The sequence below is a fragment of the Hypanus sabinus genome, chromosome 3 (assembly GCF_030144855.1).
Source record: "Hypanus sabinus isolate sHypSab1 chromosome 3, sHypSab1.hap1, whole genome shotgun sequence".
NCBI lineage: Eukaryota > Metazoa > Chordata > Chondrichthyes > Myliobatiformes > Dasyatidae > Hypanus > Hypanus sabinus.
This window is the reverse complement of record NC_082708.1, coordinates 72,047,344-72,068,344: the sequence shown is the minus strand read 5'-3', so window position 1 is coordinate 72,068,344 and position 21,001 is coordinate 72,047,344. Positions and strand designations below refer to the sequence as shown.

At 42.6% G+C, this 21,001-nt stretch overlaps 1 protein-coding gene across 5 annotated transcripts in view; it reads left to right on the top strand.

Moving 5' to 3' along the window:
• The window catches only part of LOC132391440 (sestrin-3-like), a 120,478-nt gene that overhangs the window by 52,042 nt on the left and 47,435 nt on the right, over positions 1-21,001 (top strand). For 4 of the 5 annotated variants that reach the window (XM_059964638.1, XM_059964641.1, XM_059964642.1 and 1 more), the window contains exons 2-4: positions 9,539-9,604; positions 13,314-13,514; positions 17,847-18,029. In XM_059964638.1, coding sequence (XP_059820621.1) covers positions 9,539-9,604; positions 13,314-13,514; positions 17,847-18,029 — 450 coding nt within the window. The remainder of the gene's footprint in view (positions 1-9,538; positions 9,605-13,313; positions 13,515-17,846; positions 18,030-21,001) is intronic. The other variant, XM_059964639.1, reaches the window with a different exon arrangement.

The window sequence follows — 21,001 nt, the reverse complement described above, 5'->3', positions numbered from 1 at the left end:
TCGGTTAGGGCATCAAAGGATGTGGTGAGAAGGCAGGTGTATGGGGTTTGGTGGGTTCTGGGATTAGCCATGATGGGGTGGTGGAGCGGACTTGATGGGCTAATTCTGCTGCTATGTCTCATGGTCTTGTGGTCAAATTTATGAAAGTCCCTTGAGTAAATTTCATATGGGCTTGTCCCATCCTTCATACAGTCCACATCCCTAAACTTAGGAGTTTTGTACATTCCTTTTGAGTTTCAGAATGCTCCAAATGCCTTAATTTCCTTCCGCCAATAAGCCAAACAATGAAAAGGAGTCTGCTATGGTTTATTCCATAATGATTGTGATAAAATTTCAGACTAGTGAATGCTTGCTTTTATTAGTCAAGGCATTAAGTTCAAATGTCAGGAGGTGATGTTGCAACTTTATAAAACTCTGGTTAGGCCACATCTGGAGTATTGCATGGAGTTCTGGTCGTCGCACTACAGGAAGGATGTTGAGGCTTTGGAGAGGGTGCAGAAGAGGTTTACCAGGATGCTGCCTGGTTTAGAGGGCACGTACTATCGTGAGAGGCTGGACAAACAGGTTTTCTCTGGAGTGTCGGAGCCTGAGAGGAGATCTGATAGAGGTTTATGAGGCTGAGAAGCGCAAGTGGAGTGGACAGAGAGTATCTGTTTCCCTGGGTAGAAATGCCTAATACCAGGCTAAGAATAGCCAGTTCATACCTGTCAAGTCATGGCTCTGCTTCTGCTGGGGCTGGATGCTGGTGGTGATAGTTTTTTTATGAGCAAAGAAAAGATTTCAAAACAATGTGAAAGACGCTGCAGAGTTATGATGGTGATCTCGTTGTGGTCGCTACGAATAGCATGAGAGGTGACCAGACTGATGCAATTTTCCTCAGGGTTATTCCTTAGCCCACTTGTGTTGTTGTCACTTCCCATGCTTTCAGAAACTTTCAGCTTTTGATGTGCTTTTTGGAATCTCCAGTGTTTCACTTGATGAAGCTCTTGCAATAAGAAAAACCTACCTTCTGAGATTATGCTTGGCTTCCTCTTGACATTCCACCTGTCAGATGCTTACTCAGACATTATTTTCTGTATAGAAGTTAATGTATAAATGTGTTCTACTCACTTTCATTTTCAGCTTGATTTTTGTTACTCTGAATGATTACTTTATACTTTTTGGTAAAAACATTTTTTTCTCAGTATACGTACATGGTGACAATCTAAACCTTCAAGTGTTGGTGCATGGTGCAAGCCAGCAATTGGTTTTGTTGCTCAAAATTTCTGGCATCTGCAGAAACTTCTGCAGTTTTTGTTTCTATCGGTGTGCATTTATTTTAATGTGTGGAAAGTATAATCTATTTTCATACACGTGGTGAGTTATTAAAGTTTAATCACATGATTTAATGCAGTATTGCAGGTTTGAACATGGAGTGTTATTTTGACCTGTTCTACAAAGCTTGTGCTGTGGAACTGAACCAGGGTAGAGATTCTCCACCCTCCCATTTCTGGCCCTTCCACAAAGTAAAGCAAGCTTATTCTTTTTACTGAACATGCGCCTTTCTAGACTGGTTTTACGGCAGAGTAATGGAAACTCTCTAATCTGTAACCCTGGAGCAGGGGTGGATGTTATTGAATCCTAAGTGTTTACTCTGATGATGACAAGGCCAGATTTTTAGACTGATGTTATTTTGTACTTTTGGCAATAACTTTTGTGACAGAAAACATATATTGTAGCAATTAGTACTCGGGTCCTTGACTTGCAGATGAAAGAGATCTAATTGGAGATGCTTAGTGGATGAAGGAGAAAAGTTAAGAGTAAAATGAGCAAAGAATTTCTGAATTTCTAAATAGAAGCTTCATGGGTGGGCCATTTACGGATTTCAAACTCTGGCTTCTGGATAGATTTTTACGACTGACCAAGAGATGGTGGGAAAAGGGTGGGATCGGGACCCCAAATGTGGAAATTATGCCAACCACCAAATAGGCTTTGAGCATGTCAGTAATGAATTGGTGCACCTGTCATCTGAGGGTGGGTGAACAGGCCATTTGTTCATGAGAGATTTACTATGAATGTACACTCAGTGATCACTTTACATGGTACAGCTGTAATGCATATATCTAATTGGCCTATTATGTGGCATTAACGCAATGCAGGTGTGGTCAAGAGGCTCAGTTGTTGTTCAGACCAAGCATCAGGTTCAAAGTACATTTATGATCAAAGTATGTATGCAGTATACATCCCTGAGATTTGTCCTCCCACAGACAGCCACGGAACAAGAAACACCATAGAACCCGTTCAAAGAAGACATCTAACATCCAACACACAAAACAACACCGCGCAAATGGCAAAAAATGAGTGAAAAATGCAGAATCTCAAACAACAAACCATAGAATCCTTGGAACAGTCCAGGAATGTTCACTTCATTTCAATTTAGTGTTGTTTTTTGGCTGCAGAGCCAGTGTGCCTCGATCAAAATAGCAGTTTTATTTTAAAACCAGGAACACATATAACACAGGTTCAGTCCACAAACCACGTCAATTAAACCGTGCCTGAGACCCAAGTCTCTGGCATCGTCCTTCAGCAGCAGTGAGCGAGAGGGTGCACGCAGATGGCCCTGAACACCTGCCTGCCTTCCGCTCTCAATCTTGTTGATTTAGATTTTGCCTGATGTTTCAATCAGCGAGATCAATGAGTGGTGTCGATCCATCTCCAGGCCACATACTCCACTCCAGACCTCACCGATCGCCCTCTTAGACAGCAAACTGATTTTGATTGTTGGTACCAGATAAGGTGGTTTGGGTAACTCAGAAACTGCTGATCTTCCTGCTCAACCGTCTCTAGAGTTTACAGAGAATGGTGTGAAAAACAAAACAAAAGCATCCAGCGAGCGGCAGTTCTGTGGTCAGAGGAGAAAGGCCAGGCCGGTAACCGTCAAGCTGACGGGGACATTAACTCAAAGAAACTATGTGTTACAACAGTGGTGTGGAGAGCATCTCTGAAAACACACTTTAAACCTCGAAGTGGATGGGCTACAGCCGCAGAAGACCACGACCGTACACTCAATGGCCACTACCTTGGGTAGAGGAGGACATTGTGTGTATCCCAAATAAGAAGTTTTATTTTCTGTTAACAAGTGGTATGTGGCAGGTTGTGATCCAGACAAGGGACATTAGAGGTAAATTCATCCCATAACTAGGATTTTTTTTTTCCTTGGGCTAGGATCATTTATGTTGTGAAAGAAGTTGACTTTTTCCTGCCGTGTTTAAGCTTATAAAATTTTGCATAATGACAACACTAATTGACTGGTGGTTGCAAACAAAGTGTGGCTTTTCCTGCCATTGGCTTAAGGCTAGGAAGGTGAAGGTGGTTGTAGAGTAGTTTGTCATAGAACAACTACCTAGAGAAAGCTTGCAAAGAAAATGAAGTGATTTTAGGAGGTGCATTTTGAAGAGACAATAGAAATGAGGCAGGTTTCTAGACTTGTAAGGGTGAGGGATGCGTTAGTATCAATATTTCAGATTGCTCTGGGAGTGAACTTTTGAAAACTTATGACCATAACCACATTCGCCTTATCTCAGCTGATGAAGTGTTCGAGATGATCCACATCAAATCTATTCAAGTTTTGGCTGCTAAATCCATGTCAGACCAGCACAGAACATTTTGCTGTGGTTGCACGGTTAGGCGCCATGGCGGATTCCCTCTTTCCACAGATGTTTCATAACCTGCTGAACATTTTTCTGATGACAGATGATGGGTTTATCCATATCTTTCCAATTTGTGGGTTCCTGATTTGTGTAAATTGCTGCCTGGTTTCTGTGGTGGTGGTGGCATCCATCGGTCTAGAGAGACCATGGATCTGCGCCTGGAGTTTCCAGGGCGCAGGCCTGGGCAGGGTTGTATGGGAGACCGGCAGCTGCCCAAGCTGCAGGCCTTCCCCTCTCCACGCCACCGATGTTGTCCAAGAGAAGGGCACTAGGACCCATGCAGCTCGGCACCGGTGACGTTGCAGAGCAATGTGTTGTTAAGTGCCTTGCTCAAGGGCACAAACACGCTGCCTCAGCTGAGGCTCGAACCAGTGACCTTCAGGTTACTAGTCTGATGCCTTATCCACTAGGCCACGTGCCAACTGTACAACATTTCAAATACACTTTAAAGTTTCCCTGGAGTGGTTTTGAGATTGTAAATGTGGTGTATGAATGTGAATATAATGATTCCTGTTCCTATGATTAATGTTCATAACCAGAGTTTGAGATTAGGAATAATGACTATAGTAGAGCACTGCTTTCTAATAGTCATTCAAAAACTTACCATGAACGTAAGTGAACCAATCATACTGGTTCAAGTTTATTGTCATAGCCAAACATAAGGCTCTCAATATACTATTGAGAGGGATGACCTGCTGGGGGAGCCATGGAAATGAGCTTTTTGTGTAGCATACATGAGGAAATCTGCAGATGCTGGAAATTCAAGCAACACACACAAAATGCCTTCATCAGTCCTGGCCTGAAACATCAACAGTGCTTCTCCTTATAGGTGCTGCCTGGCCTGCTGTCTTCCACCAGCATTTTGTGTGTGTTGGTTTTGTGTAGCATGGTATATTTCAAAGATGACAAATGTAAGATAGCATCGTTCATTCATTATGTGCCCTGACGTGTGATGTGGCCAATCGTTGTCTTTCCACGACTATGATTGTTCTTGGCAAATTTCCCTACAGATGTGGTTTGCCATTGTCTTCTGGGAAGTATCTTTACAGGACAGGTGACCCCCATCCACTGTCAATGCTCTGCAGAGATTGTCTGCCTTGTGTCAGTGGTCACATAAAAAGGACTTTTGATATGAGTCATCTGCTCATACGACCATCCACCACCTGCTCCCATGGCCTCACGTGACCCTGATCGGGGTGGGGCGGGGGGGCTAAGCAGGTGTTAAACCTCGCTCGAGTAACCTGCAGGCTAATGGAGGGAAGAAACACCTTTAAACCTCGTTTGGTAGAGACGTATCTCCACCCCGCACCAAAAGGTAGCATAAATTACATATAATATCGGACGTCAAAGATTTTGCTTCCTGAATACTTTTGGATGTATTTGAGCTGCTCTTTGTGAAACTTACTGTGAAATTTCCCTACCTTGCACCATCTTTTTAAAAATTGTCTGTATTTATTACTTCAGTTCATAATTCAAGCCATTAAAAGGTTGCCCATATTGTAAGCTGAGAAGATTTCTTGCTTAGGCAGGGGGATGCTGCATGGCAGGACAGGTTTTAGAAAGGCTAGAAAAGCATCACACACACTCGTTCTGTGCATTGTGTTGACATGTATATCAGTTTGCGATCATATTGATGCGCATGCTCTACACACATAGCATATTGTATTTTTAGGAGTATTTGTGATAGCAAAGTGTCTCACCAGTGATACTTTCTGTTATATTTGTGGTGAATATACGCTTGAATCTCAAAGACAGAGCATCCCCTCTTACTAAGATAGCTGATGAGCTCTACTTTGGGTGTAAAAGAGGTGACCAAGACAAAGCCTGGGCTCCTGACATTTGTTACACAACATGCATTGTCAAGCTTAGAGAGTGGCTCTGAGGTACTGTGAAGCCAATGCTGTTCACTGTCCTGATGATATGGTGAGAGCAGAAGGATCATGTGACAGACCGGCACTTATGTCTGGCCAGTGTGTCCGATTTCTCTGCTAAAAACAAGTCTCCCTTCAGCCGTGAAATGCTTGACGGTAGTCTTCCACTTCCGAAGATGCCAGAGACGTGGAGTCTGGAGGAGACAGACGAAGGATGTCATGATGCATGAGCCTGGAATGGAAAACGCCACAGACACTGATACAGATTTGGAATCCTTTCTGTCAAGTGAGCCTCATCTGATAACTCAATCTGAGTAAAATGACCTGGTCAGACACTTGGGGTTTGTCACAGCAAAAGAAGAATTACTGGGTTCAAGACTGCAAGGATGTCACCAGGTATAAACGTTTCCATGAGGGGTTTCAATATTTGAGACAGACGTTTCCCAGAGTAACTGATGCCAAGGTTAAGGAAGACATTTTTGTTGGTCCACAAATCAAACTGGTCATCAATGACAGGCAATTCGAAGAACTAGTGGGACCGAATAAAATCGGATGAAAGACATTCAAGGATGTTGTTGATAAATTTCTTGGTAATTACAGAGCACCAAACTACGTGCAGCTGGTTGACAACACGCTTTGAGTAGACAACACCATGAAGTGCAACATGTCACTACAGATTCAGTTTCTACATTCCTATTTAAACACCCTTGCAAATCTTGGTGTTGTCCATGACGAGCATGGTAAAAGGTTTGGAGAAACGGTATCGAGACAACCAGAATCCATCAATGCTGGCTGATTGTTGTTGAGCACCTAAGTAATGAGCCTCAGACACTTGAAAATCGTCAACAAAACAATTTTTAGCGTAGTTATATTCAGTGAAAGTTAATTTCTTGTTTCCCCTAATTCCTACATGATACAAGTAGTCTGAAATTATATTTGTGTTCAGCTTCCAAAAACATTTGAGGATACACTTCCAAAAGTACTTGCAGTCCAGTGTAATTGATCATATGACAGTGCATTGACATTTACAGTACATTGAGTAGCTTTTCACCCCAGTGGGTATTTGTTAATGTTTGCTTTTCATCCATGCTGCCTCCTTCTCCATCTCACCAGGATGACACGTCCCTTCTTTAACATGCTTTTTAATTCGGGCAAAATTGCAATCAACAGGATGAGTTACAACGTAAAGGCGGATAAAATGGAATAGGGTGACTACAGGACTGAAGGTGTTATACTTGAGTGTGTGCAGTATACGGGACAGGGTTGATGAACTTGTAGCACAGTTACAGATTGGCAAGTTTGATGTTGTGGGCATCACTGAATCATGGCTGAAAGAAGATTATAGCTGGAAGTTTAATGTTCGAGGATACACATTGAATCCAAAGGACAGGCAGGGAGACAGAAGGGGCAACATTGCTCTGGTAATGAGTGAAATTAAATCATTAGAAAGAGGTGACATAGGGTCGAAAGGTGTTGCATCATTGTGGATAAAGCTAAGGAAATGCAAGGGTAAAAAGACCCTGATGGGAGTTGTATACAGACCTCCAAATAGTAGTAAGGATGTGGTCTACAAATTACAATGGGAGATTGAAAATGCATGCGAAAAGGGCAATGTTACAATATTCATAGGGGATTTCAATATGCAGGTAGACTGGGAAAAATCACGTTGGTGCTGGTTTCCAGAAGGGGAATTTCTAGAGTGCCCTCAACATGGCTTTTTAGAGCAGATCATGATTCAGCCCACTGAGGGATCGGCTACTCTGGACTGGGTGTTGTGCAATGAACCAGAATTGATTAGAGAGCTTAAGGTAAAAGAACCTGTTGGGCCCAGTGATGATAATATGATCAAATTCACCCTGAAATTCAAGAAGGAGAAGCTAAAGTGATATGTATCAGTATTACAGTGGAGTAAAGAAAATTGCAGAGGCATGAGAGAGGAGTTGGCTGCCACAAAACAAAGAAGCCCGATAGAACCTGTTTTAAAAAGGACCACTTAACACCCAAAGTGTAAAAAAAATCCCACAAACAGTAAAAGTAAGCAGATAACGTTCAGAACTGAAGTTCATGAAGGTGAGTTCACAGCTATGAAGATGGTCGTCACTTCTGCCGATCCAGGACCCCATTAGTTGCGGGCCACAGCCTCAGTTCAGTACAGTCAAGTAAGCCTTGCCAAGCAGCAAGCTGAACATTGGCCTGTCCCTCTTCTCCAGCCTGACAACCTGACTCTTTCAGTTGGTCTGGTGTTTAAATCGGGTCGTTCCCCTCTCTTGGGCCCGGAACCGGCTGCCCCATTTGACCCTTACCTGACCTTTCCAATCTGGCCTGGTGCTTAAATTGGTCTAACAACAAGTCGTTGCTTGCTCTCAGGCTCAGGTGTATAATTTCACACATCCACACCGGCAGAAGAGATCCCGTTGTAAAGGGAATTTTGCTTTCTTGACGAGTGACAATGTTTATACAGAGGGTATCGTACAACTAATGCATTATAGAATCATATTCTAAAGATAAGTTTCAACTTTTGAAATTGCTGTCTCTACTGTCTGGTTTTCAGAATGGCTTGCTTTAATAAGTCAGAGTAATTTTAAACCACTATATACAAGTAGATTTCCTCAAAAGGAACTTGCAAGTCCATTCTTAATGATTAAAAGATGGAATTAATGCAAGTGAAGAAATATTTATGGCCAATACAAATAATTATAATCAGTCTTGCCTGGAAGTGAAGTACAGTTGCAGTCAGCTATTTAATTTTCAGCATAATAAAATTGTATAATGAATGAATTGGTTCCTTGACATTAAGCTCTGCCAGGCGGTGGTGTAGTGCCATCCTCACCAGACTTTCAAGGTGAGTGGTCCTGGGTTCAAATCCGGGCGGCTCCTTGCACATTTTCCATCTGTGCTGGGTTGAGTGTTGAGCTAGCAACTTGGCTCATAACAAAACAGACAAAATATGCTAAAGAAATGGCAAGGTTGGTACCAGATCTGCTCCAGGGCGTGGAGAGGAACAAAGAGTTGTCATTAAGCTACTACTTGCTCAACTAGGGTGGCTCCTGATAAAGGTCACCTCCAGTCATCGTGCATCGCTCTGAAAAGTCAGCGGGCCATCAGTCACCCTGTGACCTGGATGTGGTTTCTACCTAGTGATGTGCTCCTCCACGAACGGTTGATAGAAGCTGCGGCCATGCTGTAGTGGGACTGCCTGTCCTTGGGTATTTACATCCTTCTCTCCATGGCAACGTACTGCTCTGTGCTCCAGATAACATTGCACTTCACCTCATCTCAACCCACCTTCTCTTTTTCTGCTGCACCTTTCCCTCCCAGCTGCTTCCCAGAGATGAGGACCAGGGGAGAGAATGAGTATCTGGTCTCCCATCACAATGAATTAGTGTGCCAGTTACTGTAGTATACATAAACACAAGAAAGATGCTGGAAGTCCAAAGCAACGCACACAAAATGCTGGAGGAACTCAGCAGGCCAGGCAGCATCTATTGAAAAGAGTAAACAGTCGATGTTTTGGGGCTAGACCCTTTTCCAGGACTGAGAAGGAAGGGGGAAGATACCAGAATAAAAAGGTGGGGGGGAGGGGAGAGAGGCCAGCTACTTCCCCGAGTCCCCTCCTCCTCCCCTTTCTCCTCTGGTCCACTCTCCTCTCCTGTCAAATTCTTTCATCTCCAGTTCTTGACCTTTTCCCACCCGCCTGGCTTCACTTATCACCCTCCAGCTGACCTCTCTGTTTCCACCCCCCCCCCCCCACCCATTTATCTTTTTATTCTGGCATCTTCCCCGTTCCTTCTCGGCCCAAATCGTCGACCGTTTATTCTTTACCATAGATGCTGTTTGACCTGCGGAGTTCCTCCAGCATTTTGTGTCTGTTACTGTAGCGTACTCTCTGTTCCAGCCCAGCATAATCTGTGCACTAGAATTTCCAGGTTGGCTGTCTGATAGCAGCTTCAGCAATTAATTGATGTGTTTTCTTAACAGGAAAATGGGGCACTAGTCCCTCAACCTCTGGCATGTGGACCAACTGCTTTCATACCAGAAAAGGAGGTAATTTTGTATATGTTCTATAACACTTTAAAATAATAAACATTTTAAGGCCTCTGTGTTTGTACAATGATAAGTAGTGTTGGAAAATAATAGGTCTGGGTAACCAGCCGCTTGTCTACCATATAAAGTACAAGATTCCAGGCTTCTGTGGGAACACTGAAAGCAAAAGAACAAATTTGTGGATGGATTGATGGAATGCTTAGAGCGTTATTGTTATAATACTAATAACCTACGTTAATATATCAGTTAAAACTTGCAAACGGTGGATGTGGTGAGGTAATTGCAGGTGTGGGAGAAAATCAGGGTGATGAAAAGATTTATACACAAGCTGTGACTTTTAAAGTTGCAGGTATTGGAAGTATAAGCTTGTGTTAGCACAAAGTCAGGGCGGCACGCTAGCATAGCGGCTAGCACAATGTTTTATGGTACTGGCGACCCGGGTTCAGTTTCCACTGCTGCCTGTCTGGAGTTTGTGAACGCATGAGTTTTCCCCAGGTGCTCCGGTTTCCATCCACAATCCAAAGACGTACCGGTTGGTGGGTTAATTGTTCGTTGTAAATAGGATTAAATTGGTCAATAAAAACAGAGGTTTATGAGAAGCAGGCTTGCCTAGAAATAGGGGCAGAGTTTCGATGGTGTTGAGGACTGGGGCAGAGAGAGTTGGAGAGGTGATGACTTGGAGAAGAGTTTCAGAAGTACAGATTGGCAGTAATGGGGCAGCGTCACTTTTCCACTGCAGAGGGTATATTCGGTATGTTTCAGCCTGAGGTTGAGCAGGGACCAGTACACAGCCACTGACAGAGATGCAGAGCTGCTGGGGCCGGGCCAAAGGATGGAATCGATGTACTATTGTCACATATACTGAGGTACAGTGAAAGCCGTTGTTTTGAATGTTATCCAAACAGATCATACCAAATCTGAGTACAAAGGGTGCATAGTACATAGAGTACATAGTAGGAGTGCAAAATGTAGTGTACAGTTGCCGAGAAAGTGCAGTTCTGGTAGATAAAACGTAAGGGCCACAATGAGATAACTGAGAGCTTGCTTATCTTAGTTGTCCCAGGGGCCTTTGAGCCTGATGATATGTGCTCTCTACCTTTATCTTCTGAGAGAATGGCCAGGGTAGGAGGGTTCCTTGATTATGTTGGCTGCTTTACCAAGGTTGTGGCCACTGTAGACAGAGCCAATAGAGGGAAGGTTTCTGTGATAGACTGGCCTGTGTTTACAACTCTCTGCAATTTCCTGTGCTCTTGTGTAGAGCAGTTGCCATGATGCATAGAGATAGAATGGTAGACCTTAAGGTATAGGGTCGGAATGAGACCATTTGGTCCATCGAATCTGTTATGCCATTTGATTCTGGCTGATTTATTTAACCTCACAACCCCATTCTCTTGCCGTCTCCCTGTAACCTTTAGACACCCTTACTAATCAAGAGGCTGTCAGCCTCCGGGTTAAATCTGCCTGGTGACATGGCTTCCACAGCTACCTGTGGCAATCAATTCCACAGATTCACCACCCTCTGGTTGAAGAAATTCCTTCTCATCTGTTCTAAAGGAATACCCTTCTCTTCTGAGGGTGTGCTGTCTGGTATGACTCTCTGACTATTGGATACATATGGTGCATCAAGAAAAGATCATCGGAGACACGACACATGTCACTAGATGATGGTTGTGTATCACCGGATAACCTCGCTTCTCAATAAGACCGGGTGTTGGACAGGTGTGGAAGTACTTGTAGAGAGGTGCAGCTTGGTAAGAAACAGACTCCAAGGCAGAGTGTGTTGATATAGTCGAGCCCAAGGAAAGGTCATTGTGAGCTTCCGGTTAAAATAAAACCAGGGTATCTGACTGAGCAAGCCAATGAAGATAATGCATTCAGAGGCCACAACAAAAACAACAAATAATCTTTTGTCACCAATAAATGATGTTCGTGACGTTTTTTAAGCTAGCTCATTTCAATGTTGGAGAAGGGGCCAAAAGCATTGAGAAGTTTAAAGTAAGAGATTAGGGGAAATTGGGCAACATCCAACAAGTGTTACAGTGATGGCAATTTCTCATCAGGCCAGAGGGATGAAATGTTTTTTTGATTTGTGTTGGGGGGGGGGGATTTGTTGGTGGTAGAAACTGACCGTGTGGATGGGACTGCAAATGAGAGTAGGTGTGAAGTACAGATTGAGGAGGAGAGATGAGTCTTGAGAGCAGTGAAGGTGATGGTGAAGGTGGAAGATCCAGGTCACTTGGGGCAAGATGTGGTATTGTGAACAAGGATGTTCCTTTGACAAGGAAGGAGCAATAGCAGCTTTAGTGGAAATCTCCATTTAGGTGACAAATGCCTCACTGACAAAAACAGATTTCTAAAAACACTTGGTACTGGAGATGTTAAAAAACACTTGGTACTGGAGTTGCAGCAGATAAATGTGTTTAACTATCTGAAGAACGTTCCTTTTATCTGATCATTTAGAACATGTGTTTTCACTACTTTGAGAATTATCCTAGAGATATGGGTGGTTTTGGCTGAGGAAAGGAAGGCTGAACGATGATTATATTTTTCAGTGGGATCCAGTGAGGGCTGATTAAACCTGATATCTAATGCGTGCAATCTTCAGAGATGAAATACCGTCCAAAGAGGAAGCTGGACAGAAAGGGTTAGGTTTAGTTCCCATCCCAGAAAGTGCAGATTTCTTAGTAGATCTTTTTAAGCTGTAGTGAGGAAGTTCTGTACATGCAACACACCGTTTCAGAATCAGAATCAGGTTTATTATCACTGGCATGTTTCGTGAAATTTGTTAACTTAGCAGCGGCAGTTCAATGCAATACATAATATAGAAGAAAAATAAATAAATACATCAGTTACAGTATATGTATATAGAATGGATTAAAATAGTGCAAAACATAAATAATATTTATTTAAAAATGAGTTATTGTTCATGGGTTCAATGCTTATTTAGGAATCAGATGGCAGAGGGAAAGAAGCTGTTCCTGAATCGCTGAGTGTGTGCCTTCAGGCTTCTGCACCTCCCACCTGATGGTAACAGTGAGAAAAGGGCAAGCCCTGGGTGCTGGGGGTCCTTAATAATGGATGCTGCCTTTCAGATGAGGAATAAAATGAAGCTTTGTGTTCTGCCTCAGTGGGCTATGAAAGAAAGGAATTGTGTCCTAAACAGCATTTATCAATTACTCTCATAATCATCAGGACACTGTCACTTTGCTTTTGTGGAAGTTTGTTGTGTACAAATTAACTACTGTATTTACACACTACCCAAAATCACTGCCCTTCCACACGTATTTCATTGCTTTGAGCTGTCTTAAAGAGATGATGCAAATGCAAAACCCTTTTCTGATTGTTAACATTGAATATCACCAACCAGGTTTGGTTTGGTTATGAATTGTGAGCTGATAAATAGCTTGTATAAAGTGGTGATGTTTGAGCTGTTATTGATTAAAGCAATGTCTTTAGTCTGTTCGATTTACTAAAAGTCAATTTTGAGCCAGAATGATGTCGTTTTTTTTTCCATAAATGTTATCATTTCCTCCCTTCGCCCACTCTCTACCAGCTCTCCCTCTTCCTTTTGGTGAAAATGCAGTATTCTTTTCATGGTCATGAAACTTTATTTTCTAAACTTTATTTTAAACTTTGTTTTCCCATGATTTGTCTATGAAATGAGGAAATGGCTTTCTTAAACACCTGTTGTTGGTGCTTCTTTCTACAGGTTGCACAAGATGATCTCGTAGAAGGACACACCAGCTTGTTATTTCTTGAAGAATACTCCACCACTGGACACCCTGACAACACAACAAAAATCATGGGCTTACACCCTCAGTACCTGGAGTCTTTTCTCCACACCCAGTATTACATACTACGTATGGATGGACCACTCCCCTTTGAACACAGGCACTACTTGGCAATAATGGTAAAGTAGAATGTGCATCAGTTTTATTTTAATCATACTTTGAAAAAATTTATTGTGCGGAGGATTAGTCAATGACAGTATGGCAAATTAGACAATATGTTAAAATTGTCAAGTTCATTGTTATATTACCATGTGGTTTCACTTGCTGCTTCATGCTTGAACATTGCCATAATGAAAATAAATGTTTTGAAGTTTTAAAAACAATCATGCCGTAACATGATTTGGAAGCTTTTCAGTTCGGTGCAGACTGTGAAGTTAGCAAATAACAGGCAAAAAAACAAACTGTTGGAGCAATTTCAAATGAGATAATCTGCAGATGCTGGAAATCTATGGAGAAAAAGCACAGTCAACGTTTCAGGCTGACACTCTTTGGCAGGACTGGAGAAGCATCCACAGATGCTGCCTGGCCTGCTGAGTTTCTCCAGCATTTTGTGTGTGGTGTTGGAGGAATTTAGCGGCTGAGGGAGCACCAGAAGGGGCAGAGGGATGGTCAGATCTTGCATCAGGACAGAGTGTGTGGGGAAGTTAGCCAGTGTAAAGAAGTGAGAGGGAAAGGTGGAGGCAGGACTGGCAGATGAGAGATGGAGCCAGATAGAGGAGGGGTGGAGCTGGGAGATGGTGGCCATTGAGTGACGAGTAGGAACAGAAAAGGAAAGGAGAAAGACAAGAGTCTAGATCAGGGGTTCCCAACCCGGGATCCCTGGACCTCTTGCTTCATGGTATTGGTCCATGGGATAAAAAAGGTTGGGAACCCCTGGTCTCGATGGAGCCAGGTTGGGGGAGGGGAGGGTGAAGGTGGACAAAGGCTGTGAAGTGATAGTGGAGCCACGAGCCTGCAGATGCTCAAATCTGGTTAAGGAAGGGCGGGGTGATAGGCTGTTGGAACCAGTTTGCGTGAGGCAATATTAAACAGAATCGGGTTATGTGTTTAGTCCTAAGCAGGTGCACTCAAGTGGGGGACTGGGTAACATGGGATTGGCGGTGGAGAAAGGGAAAGCTGCAGGAGAAAGCGCCAGAGCAGAGGGAGGCGTGCGGAGGGACAAAGGATGATGAGTGAGCGAGGAGATCATGGAAAGAGTGGGAAGATGAGGCATCACAATGAGATCTGTCTAAGAGGCTGGGTGGGAGGAGGTATCGTCAAGGTAGCTGTGAGTTTATATATAGTAAGTTGTAAAAATCTTTGGATCCTAACCCTTCATTCATGTAAATGAAAAATTACAACCAGGGTTTTTGATCGATTTAACGGAGAATTTTTATTTGTGAATCACATCCTCCTTTTTTCACAAGTGGAGCTCCAGAACAGGGAAAATTGTTAAGCATGAAAAACTAAAATTTCAAAAACTGAAATGTCAATAGTTCGAAAGTATTCATCCCCCCCCCCCACTCAGTACTTGAACCACTTCCCACAGCTAATAAGTCTCTATTAGCTTTGCACAACCTCATGGAGCAAGGTTTTCCCATTCCTCCTTGCAAAATTGCTCAAGCTGTGTCAGGTTGGGTGGGGATCAGCAGTCGACAGCAATCGTCAGGTCTTTCAGGGATGTTCAATCAGGTTAAGGTCATGACTATCACTGGGCCACTCAAGGACCTCAATTTTCTTCATTTGAAGCCTCTCCAGTATTTCCCTGACAGTGTGCTGTGGGTCATTGTCCTGCTGAAAGATAAACTTCCTCCCCGGTTTAAGCTTTCTGCTAGAGGCTAGCAGGTTTTTATCCAGGCTCACTCTGTATTCAGCAGCATTCATCTTCCCATCGATCCTGACCAGATTTCCAGTCTCTGCTGCTGAAAAGTATTGCTGCAGCCTACTGCTACCTCCACCGTGCTTTACAGTAGGAATGGTGCTATCTGGCTGATGCACAATATTAGATTTATGCCGCAGGTACCGCTTGGTGTTGAGGCCAAAAAGTTCCACTTGAATCTGATCCGACCTCAAGACCTTCTTCCACATCATTACAGTTCCGTCTACGTGACACTTTGCAAAGCCTTTACGGGCAAGAATATGTTTTTTATTAAGTCAGGACCTTTACTTGACACTCTTCCATAAATATGCTTTTTGTGCAAGGCCTCAGAGATTTTGGAGCCGTGAACTTCCTCTCCAGTTGCAGTCGCTGACTTCTGCTGCTCACTCAAAGTGACTGTTGGTGTCATAGTGGCCTCTCTTACAAATGCAATTCATCTGTGGCAACTAAGTTTAGAGAGGCAGCCTGACCTAGGCAGTGTGGCTGTGGTTTCATATTTTTTCTGCTTTTTCACGATGGACTGCACTGAACTCCAAGATACATTCCATGCCTTTGAGATGGTCTTGTACCCTTCCCCATATTTGTATTACTCTATTATCATTTCCCTGACATGCCTTGAATGCCCTTTTGTCTTCAGTTTGGTTTGGTCTGTTGAAAATCTACCGTACTGTTGGACCTTATAGAGAGAGGGGGTATTCTTATGAATTAATTGAAAACAGGTGATTCTCCAGTTTTCTACATCAAAAAATTGGGTGAGTTGGTAAGGCAATATTACACCTGAGGGAAGTTAGCACAGTAATTAAAGGGGATGAATACTACTTTCAGCCTCGCAATTTTGGTTTTTAATTTTTAGTAAATTTGTTGCCAGGTTTTGGAATTTTTCTTTTGATTTGACATGATGCACAATGTTTTGTAGATTAGCTGAAAAATCCTACTGCAATATATTTTAAATTTAGAAAGTGAGACAGTAAAACATGGAAGTAGTTGTGGTGCTGAATACTTTTTCAAGGCACTGTATATTTCAGTGGATAGCTTGTCGCCTCAGACGGAGATCTGGAGATCCAGAAAAAGGGGGAATGGTGTCAGAAGTGGTCCAAGTGAATTTGAGGGCAGGATGGAAGATGGGAACGAGGGTGACAGGAGGCAACGGCAACATACTGATTGATGCAGCAGAGAAAGGATGGAGATGTGTTTTGGAACAAAGACCATACCATGTAGCTAACTATTATCTGGGTTTGCTCCAGATGACAGCATCTGCAATGTCTTGTGCCTCCAAAGGAGAACTGAGGTTGTTGGGGTAGCTGTCTTCTGAACATGACACCAGGGACACCCCCACCCACTACCTGCAGCCTACCCCACTCCTGCTTCCCGTTAGCCTCCACTAAACCTCAAAAATGATCATAAGAGATCTCGGATTTGTTTCCCTGGATGGATCCTCTTCAGTGCGTTGGCTAATATTCACTTTATTGTGATTAGTTTAATTGTCCTATATATCGAATGTATCAACACTTCAAAGAGAAAATAAAGTGCCTTAGGATGTCCTGTGTTAGTAACAAATGTGACATAAATTTAAGTTCTTCCTTTTAAGAGGGTTTAGGGGATTTATTTTAGTTGCAGCTCACATTTGAACTCTCGAATTTTACAATGAAGATGTGGAAGTTGCAATCATCAAAAGCACTGTGTCAAGGCAGTCCACCATCTACGCTAGGTGTCTGTGCTGATTTTGTTCATTTATAGTTAATCAAAAGAGCACGCCAGCAAACTCAGGATGAATCCCTCTGGAAATTACTATTAGAAACTAACACAGTTTTATAGTACTGTGGTAGTACTGGTAGTGTTCTAATTTGTTCTATATTTCGTTTAAATGCACAATTTATTACTCAGTTAAATATTAGGTTTTTTTACACTTAACTATTTGCACGAAACTTTGGCAAATTGGGGCAGCAGCTTAATTAAACCAAAATGTACTAGTCCTTTTGAGTCCCAATTAACCGGAATCCACTGTTATCTGTATTTTTGCAGCATTTATTCTGAGAAATCCACATGCTCAAAATTTGGTGACTAGATGCTGTATTTGTTTTTAGCCAAATTCATCTTTCAAATCCAAACATTTATTTATATTTATTATTCATTCATTTATTTATTTATTTATTTATTATTTATCGTATTTATTTATGGAAGATGGGCTGCTATTGCTTTCTAGTCTTAAATGATGTAAATGAATCTGCTATTAAAAAGATAAGAACTGTTTTTTTCTTGTAACATTGAAAGCTTTCAGTGTTAAACTTTCCTCTAGTGTTTGGTCAAGGTACTGTACAAGAATGAACATATTGGGATTGAAGTTCCTTATTTGACTGCAAAAATGGTGACACTTGGTGAATTACTGCCATTACATTATGACATCTCAAAATGTGGAATTAAGATCCTGTTTACCTTCAGGCCAATGACAGAAGGTATTCACCATGGTGTACAGAATTTAGCACAATGCTTCATTTAATAAAAACTTTGAGTACTCTCAAAGTCCTACATTGTTGCTTTCAGACTGTTATCCTGCTGATTCTCTCTCCTACTTGTGATTTTTTTCCCACTCTAGGCTGCTGCCAGGCACCAGTGTTCCTATCTGGTGAACATGCATATAAATGAGTTCTTGCAGGTGGGTGGAGACAGTGAATGGCTAGGTGGTGTGGAATACATCCCCCAGAAACTGCAAAACCTCAATGAAGTCAACAAAATCCTTGCCCACAGACCGTGGCTGATCACTAAGGAACACATTAAGGTAAAGGTCATGAAGACCCTTCTGTTTTTGAATAACCATAGGCTCCTTGTGGCCTTCTGTAAATGTGTGCCTGTTGTTTAGGAGCAACAAATGTTTTCTATTTCAGAAGTACAGAAGATGTAGCGTGATTAGGATCAAATGTTCATGAGATAGTTACTTTATCTTCCCTTATAAAGAGCTGACTAACTCCTGAGATTTTGTGAATCGCTCTTGCTTGTTTACGTATCTCTTTCCCTCAAAATTCCCTGTGTTTTGTATGCGATTAGCTCAAAGTAAATTAATAACAAGTAACATTGGCATTTTATGTTCAGTTCATTGTAGATGCCTTAAACATTGGCTGGTTTTGATGTCTGGTTAGTTAGACACACAAATATATTGCATATGCCTGCTCCTGGTTCTGGTCTTCTATGCCTTAGTGATTCAAGTGCTTGTCTAGTTATTACTAAGATATTTGAAAGTACCTGCCTCCATTGTCCAAAAAAGCAGAATGTTCCATAAATTCAACGACCCTCTGCCCAGAAAACAGATCTTACTGGTTTGGAGTCATCCCATCCAAAATATTCCCTTTGTTTTTCATACTCCTTCTCAAATTCTCAGTACTGCTGGTTTCACTAAACCTGCTGCTGAAATCTAACTTGCTTCCTCTTTCCCAGTTTTGATGTAAGGTCAAAGGTTAGCTTTATTTCCCTCTCCACAGATGCTACCTGACATGCTGAATGTTTCCAGCATTATCTACTTTTAATCTTGTGCCCGCCTTTCTGCCCGTCTCCCTGGCTATGTGTCAGCTCCAGCATTACCCTGTTTCTATATCTGAGCGCAGCATTGGAGATTGACTGTTTATCTCGCTTCTTATTCTCTTTCTGATTTCAAAATCTGCCAGCTGGACTTCATCCCTTGTTCTACCTAAATGTTTGGGAGCCAAGTGAGCTATAATCTTTGGCTCACAAACAAGAGAAAATCTGCAGATGCTGGAAACCCAAGTGACACACACAAAAATGCTGGTCTCAGCAGGCCAGGCAGCATCTATGGAAAAGGGCACAGTTGGCGTTTCGGACCAAGACCCTTTAGCAGGGCTGGAGAAAGAGAGATGAGTGGACGACACACCCTCCAATCACCTGTATCAATTGTTCTGTTATCTTTTGTGTCAGTCCTTTCTCCCTTTCTTCCATGGTCCACTGTGCTCTCCTATTAGCTTCATCTTTCAGCCGTTTACCTCCTTCTCCGAATCCTCTCCCAACCTTAGTTCAGCTCTCCTTGCTCACCCACCCACCTTCCCACTGACTTGATCTCGCCTGACACCTGCTAGCTTGTACTGCTTCCCTCCCCCTGACTTCCTTATTCTGGCTTTTGCCTCCTTCCTTTCCAGTCCCGATGAAGTTGTTTCACGCAATGTCAGTTGTTTATTCCTCTGTAAATGCTGCCTAACTTGGTGAGTCCCTCCACATTCTGTGTATTGCACCAGGCTTCTAGCATCAGAGCCTCTTGTGTTTATAAGAGCAGAATAAAGTTCAGTCTCCAGAATCACTGCCTGCTTTTTTATTTAGTCTGTCTGGCAGTAACTTAGTCTAACGTGAATCAAACTGCTTCTTGAAACGTGCTCCAGAGCTGCCAATGCTGGAAAAAATGACAGAAGATTTAGGAGAATGTTGCCAGGACCCGGGCCTGAGTTATAGAGAGATACTGGTTAGGTATGACTTCATTCTTTGAGGCACAAGACACAGAAGGGTGACCTTGTAGAGTGGGATAAAATCAAGAGGAGTATGGATAAGGAGAATGCAGACAATTTTTTTTCTGAGAAAAGAGCATCAAAATGATAGGGCAGAGATTTAAGGTAGGGGCACAATTTGAAAAGGAACCGAAGGGGCAACTCTTCACACATGGATGATGAATATATGGAACAAGCTGTCAGTAAGACAGATATGATGCTAATATAGGGTTCAGAGGGATATTGGCCAAATGTGAGAAAAAGGAAATAGGTTAGATCCCCCTCTTGATCTGTATGGATGAGTCGAGTTGAAGGGCTTGTTTCTGTGCTGTATGACTGACTGTAACAGAGTGCTGGAAATCCTAAGCAGGCCAAGCTGTGTTATTGGAAAGAAAAAAAGGAGTTAAACACCCTTTGTCTGAATTGAGAAAGAGATGGCAAGTTAGTTTTACACAGCAAGTAGTACAACAAAGGCTTGGATAGGGCAAAAGGAACATTTGTGATGGGGTGAGGCTCTGTTGGCTTGGCAAAAACTGTACTCAAGATCACCTTTTTGACAGATTACTGAGGGTGATTGGATGAAAAAGATGACAAGGGAACATAAAACCCAAATGAGCACAGTTAGAAGACAAGGCCACCAACAGCTGAGAGGCAGCAATATTTCTGCATTGCTGCTTGTTCTTGCTTTGGGCCTCATTTGTTTTACAGATAGAGGTCAAAGTTGAAGTAGATTGGAATGAAGTGGCAGGTAGTGAGAAATTTAAGGGTCACCTAATCCAGTATTTCTCAGACTGGCAACTGAATGTGTTTGGTTCCTGTGGTACAGGAGACCCCACGTTTTGAGCACTGAACGCAGTAAACTCGGTTGGACATCAGTTGTGTAAGCACAAGTCTGGTCTGGAGGTCGAGCTACTCCGGCTGGCAGCAACTTCTGGGCCTGTGTTTGCCCAGGATATGAATAAGGTCCCACGTGGTGCAGGATGTGTGTTCTACAGTGTCAGTCGCCTGGCCACATTTCTTCCTGCTTGATTCCCTCACCACGCAGAAACAGGAATAACTTTTGTAAATCTGCATTATTGCCCTTTCCTCAGTGTGAAGCCCCTTTCTCAACGTTCACCCGGCACAGACATTGCTCCATGCTTAAAACATTGTTGGCCTTTAGCAGAGCCCATAGATCTTGTTTTCCAATAACCTTGCCTGAGTCATTTTAAAGATCTTAATCACTTTAAAATTTATAAGCTCTCAGATCTTATCAGTGTGCAATACA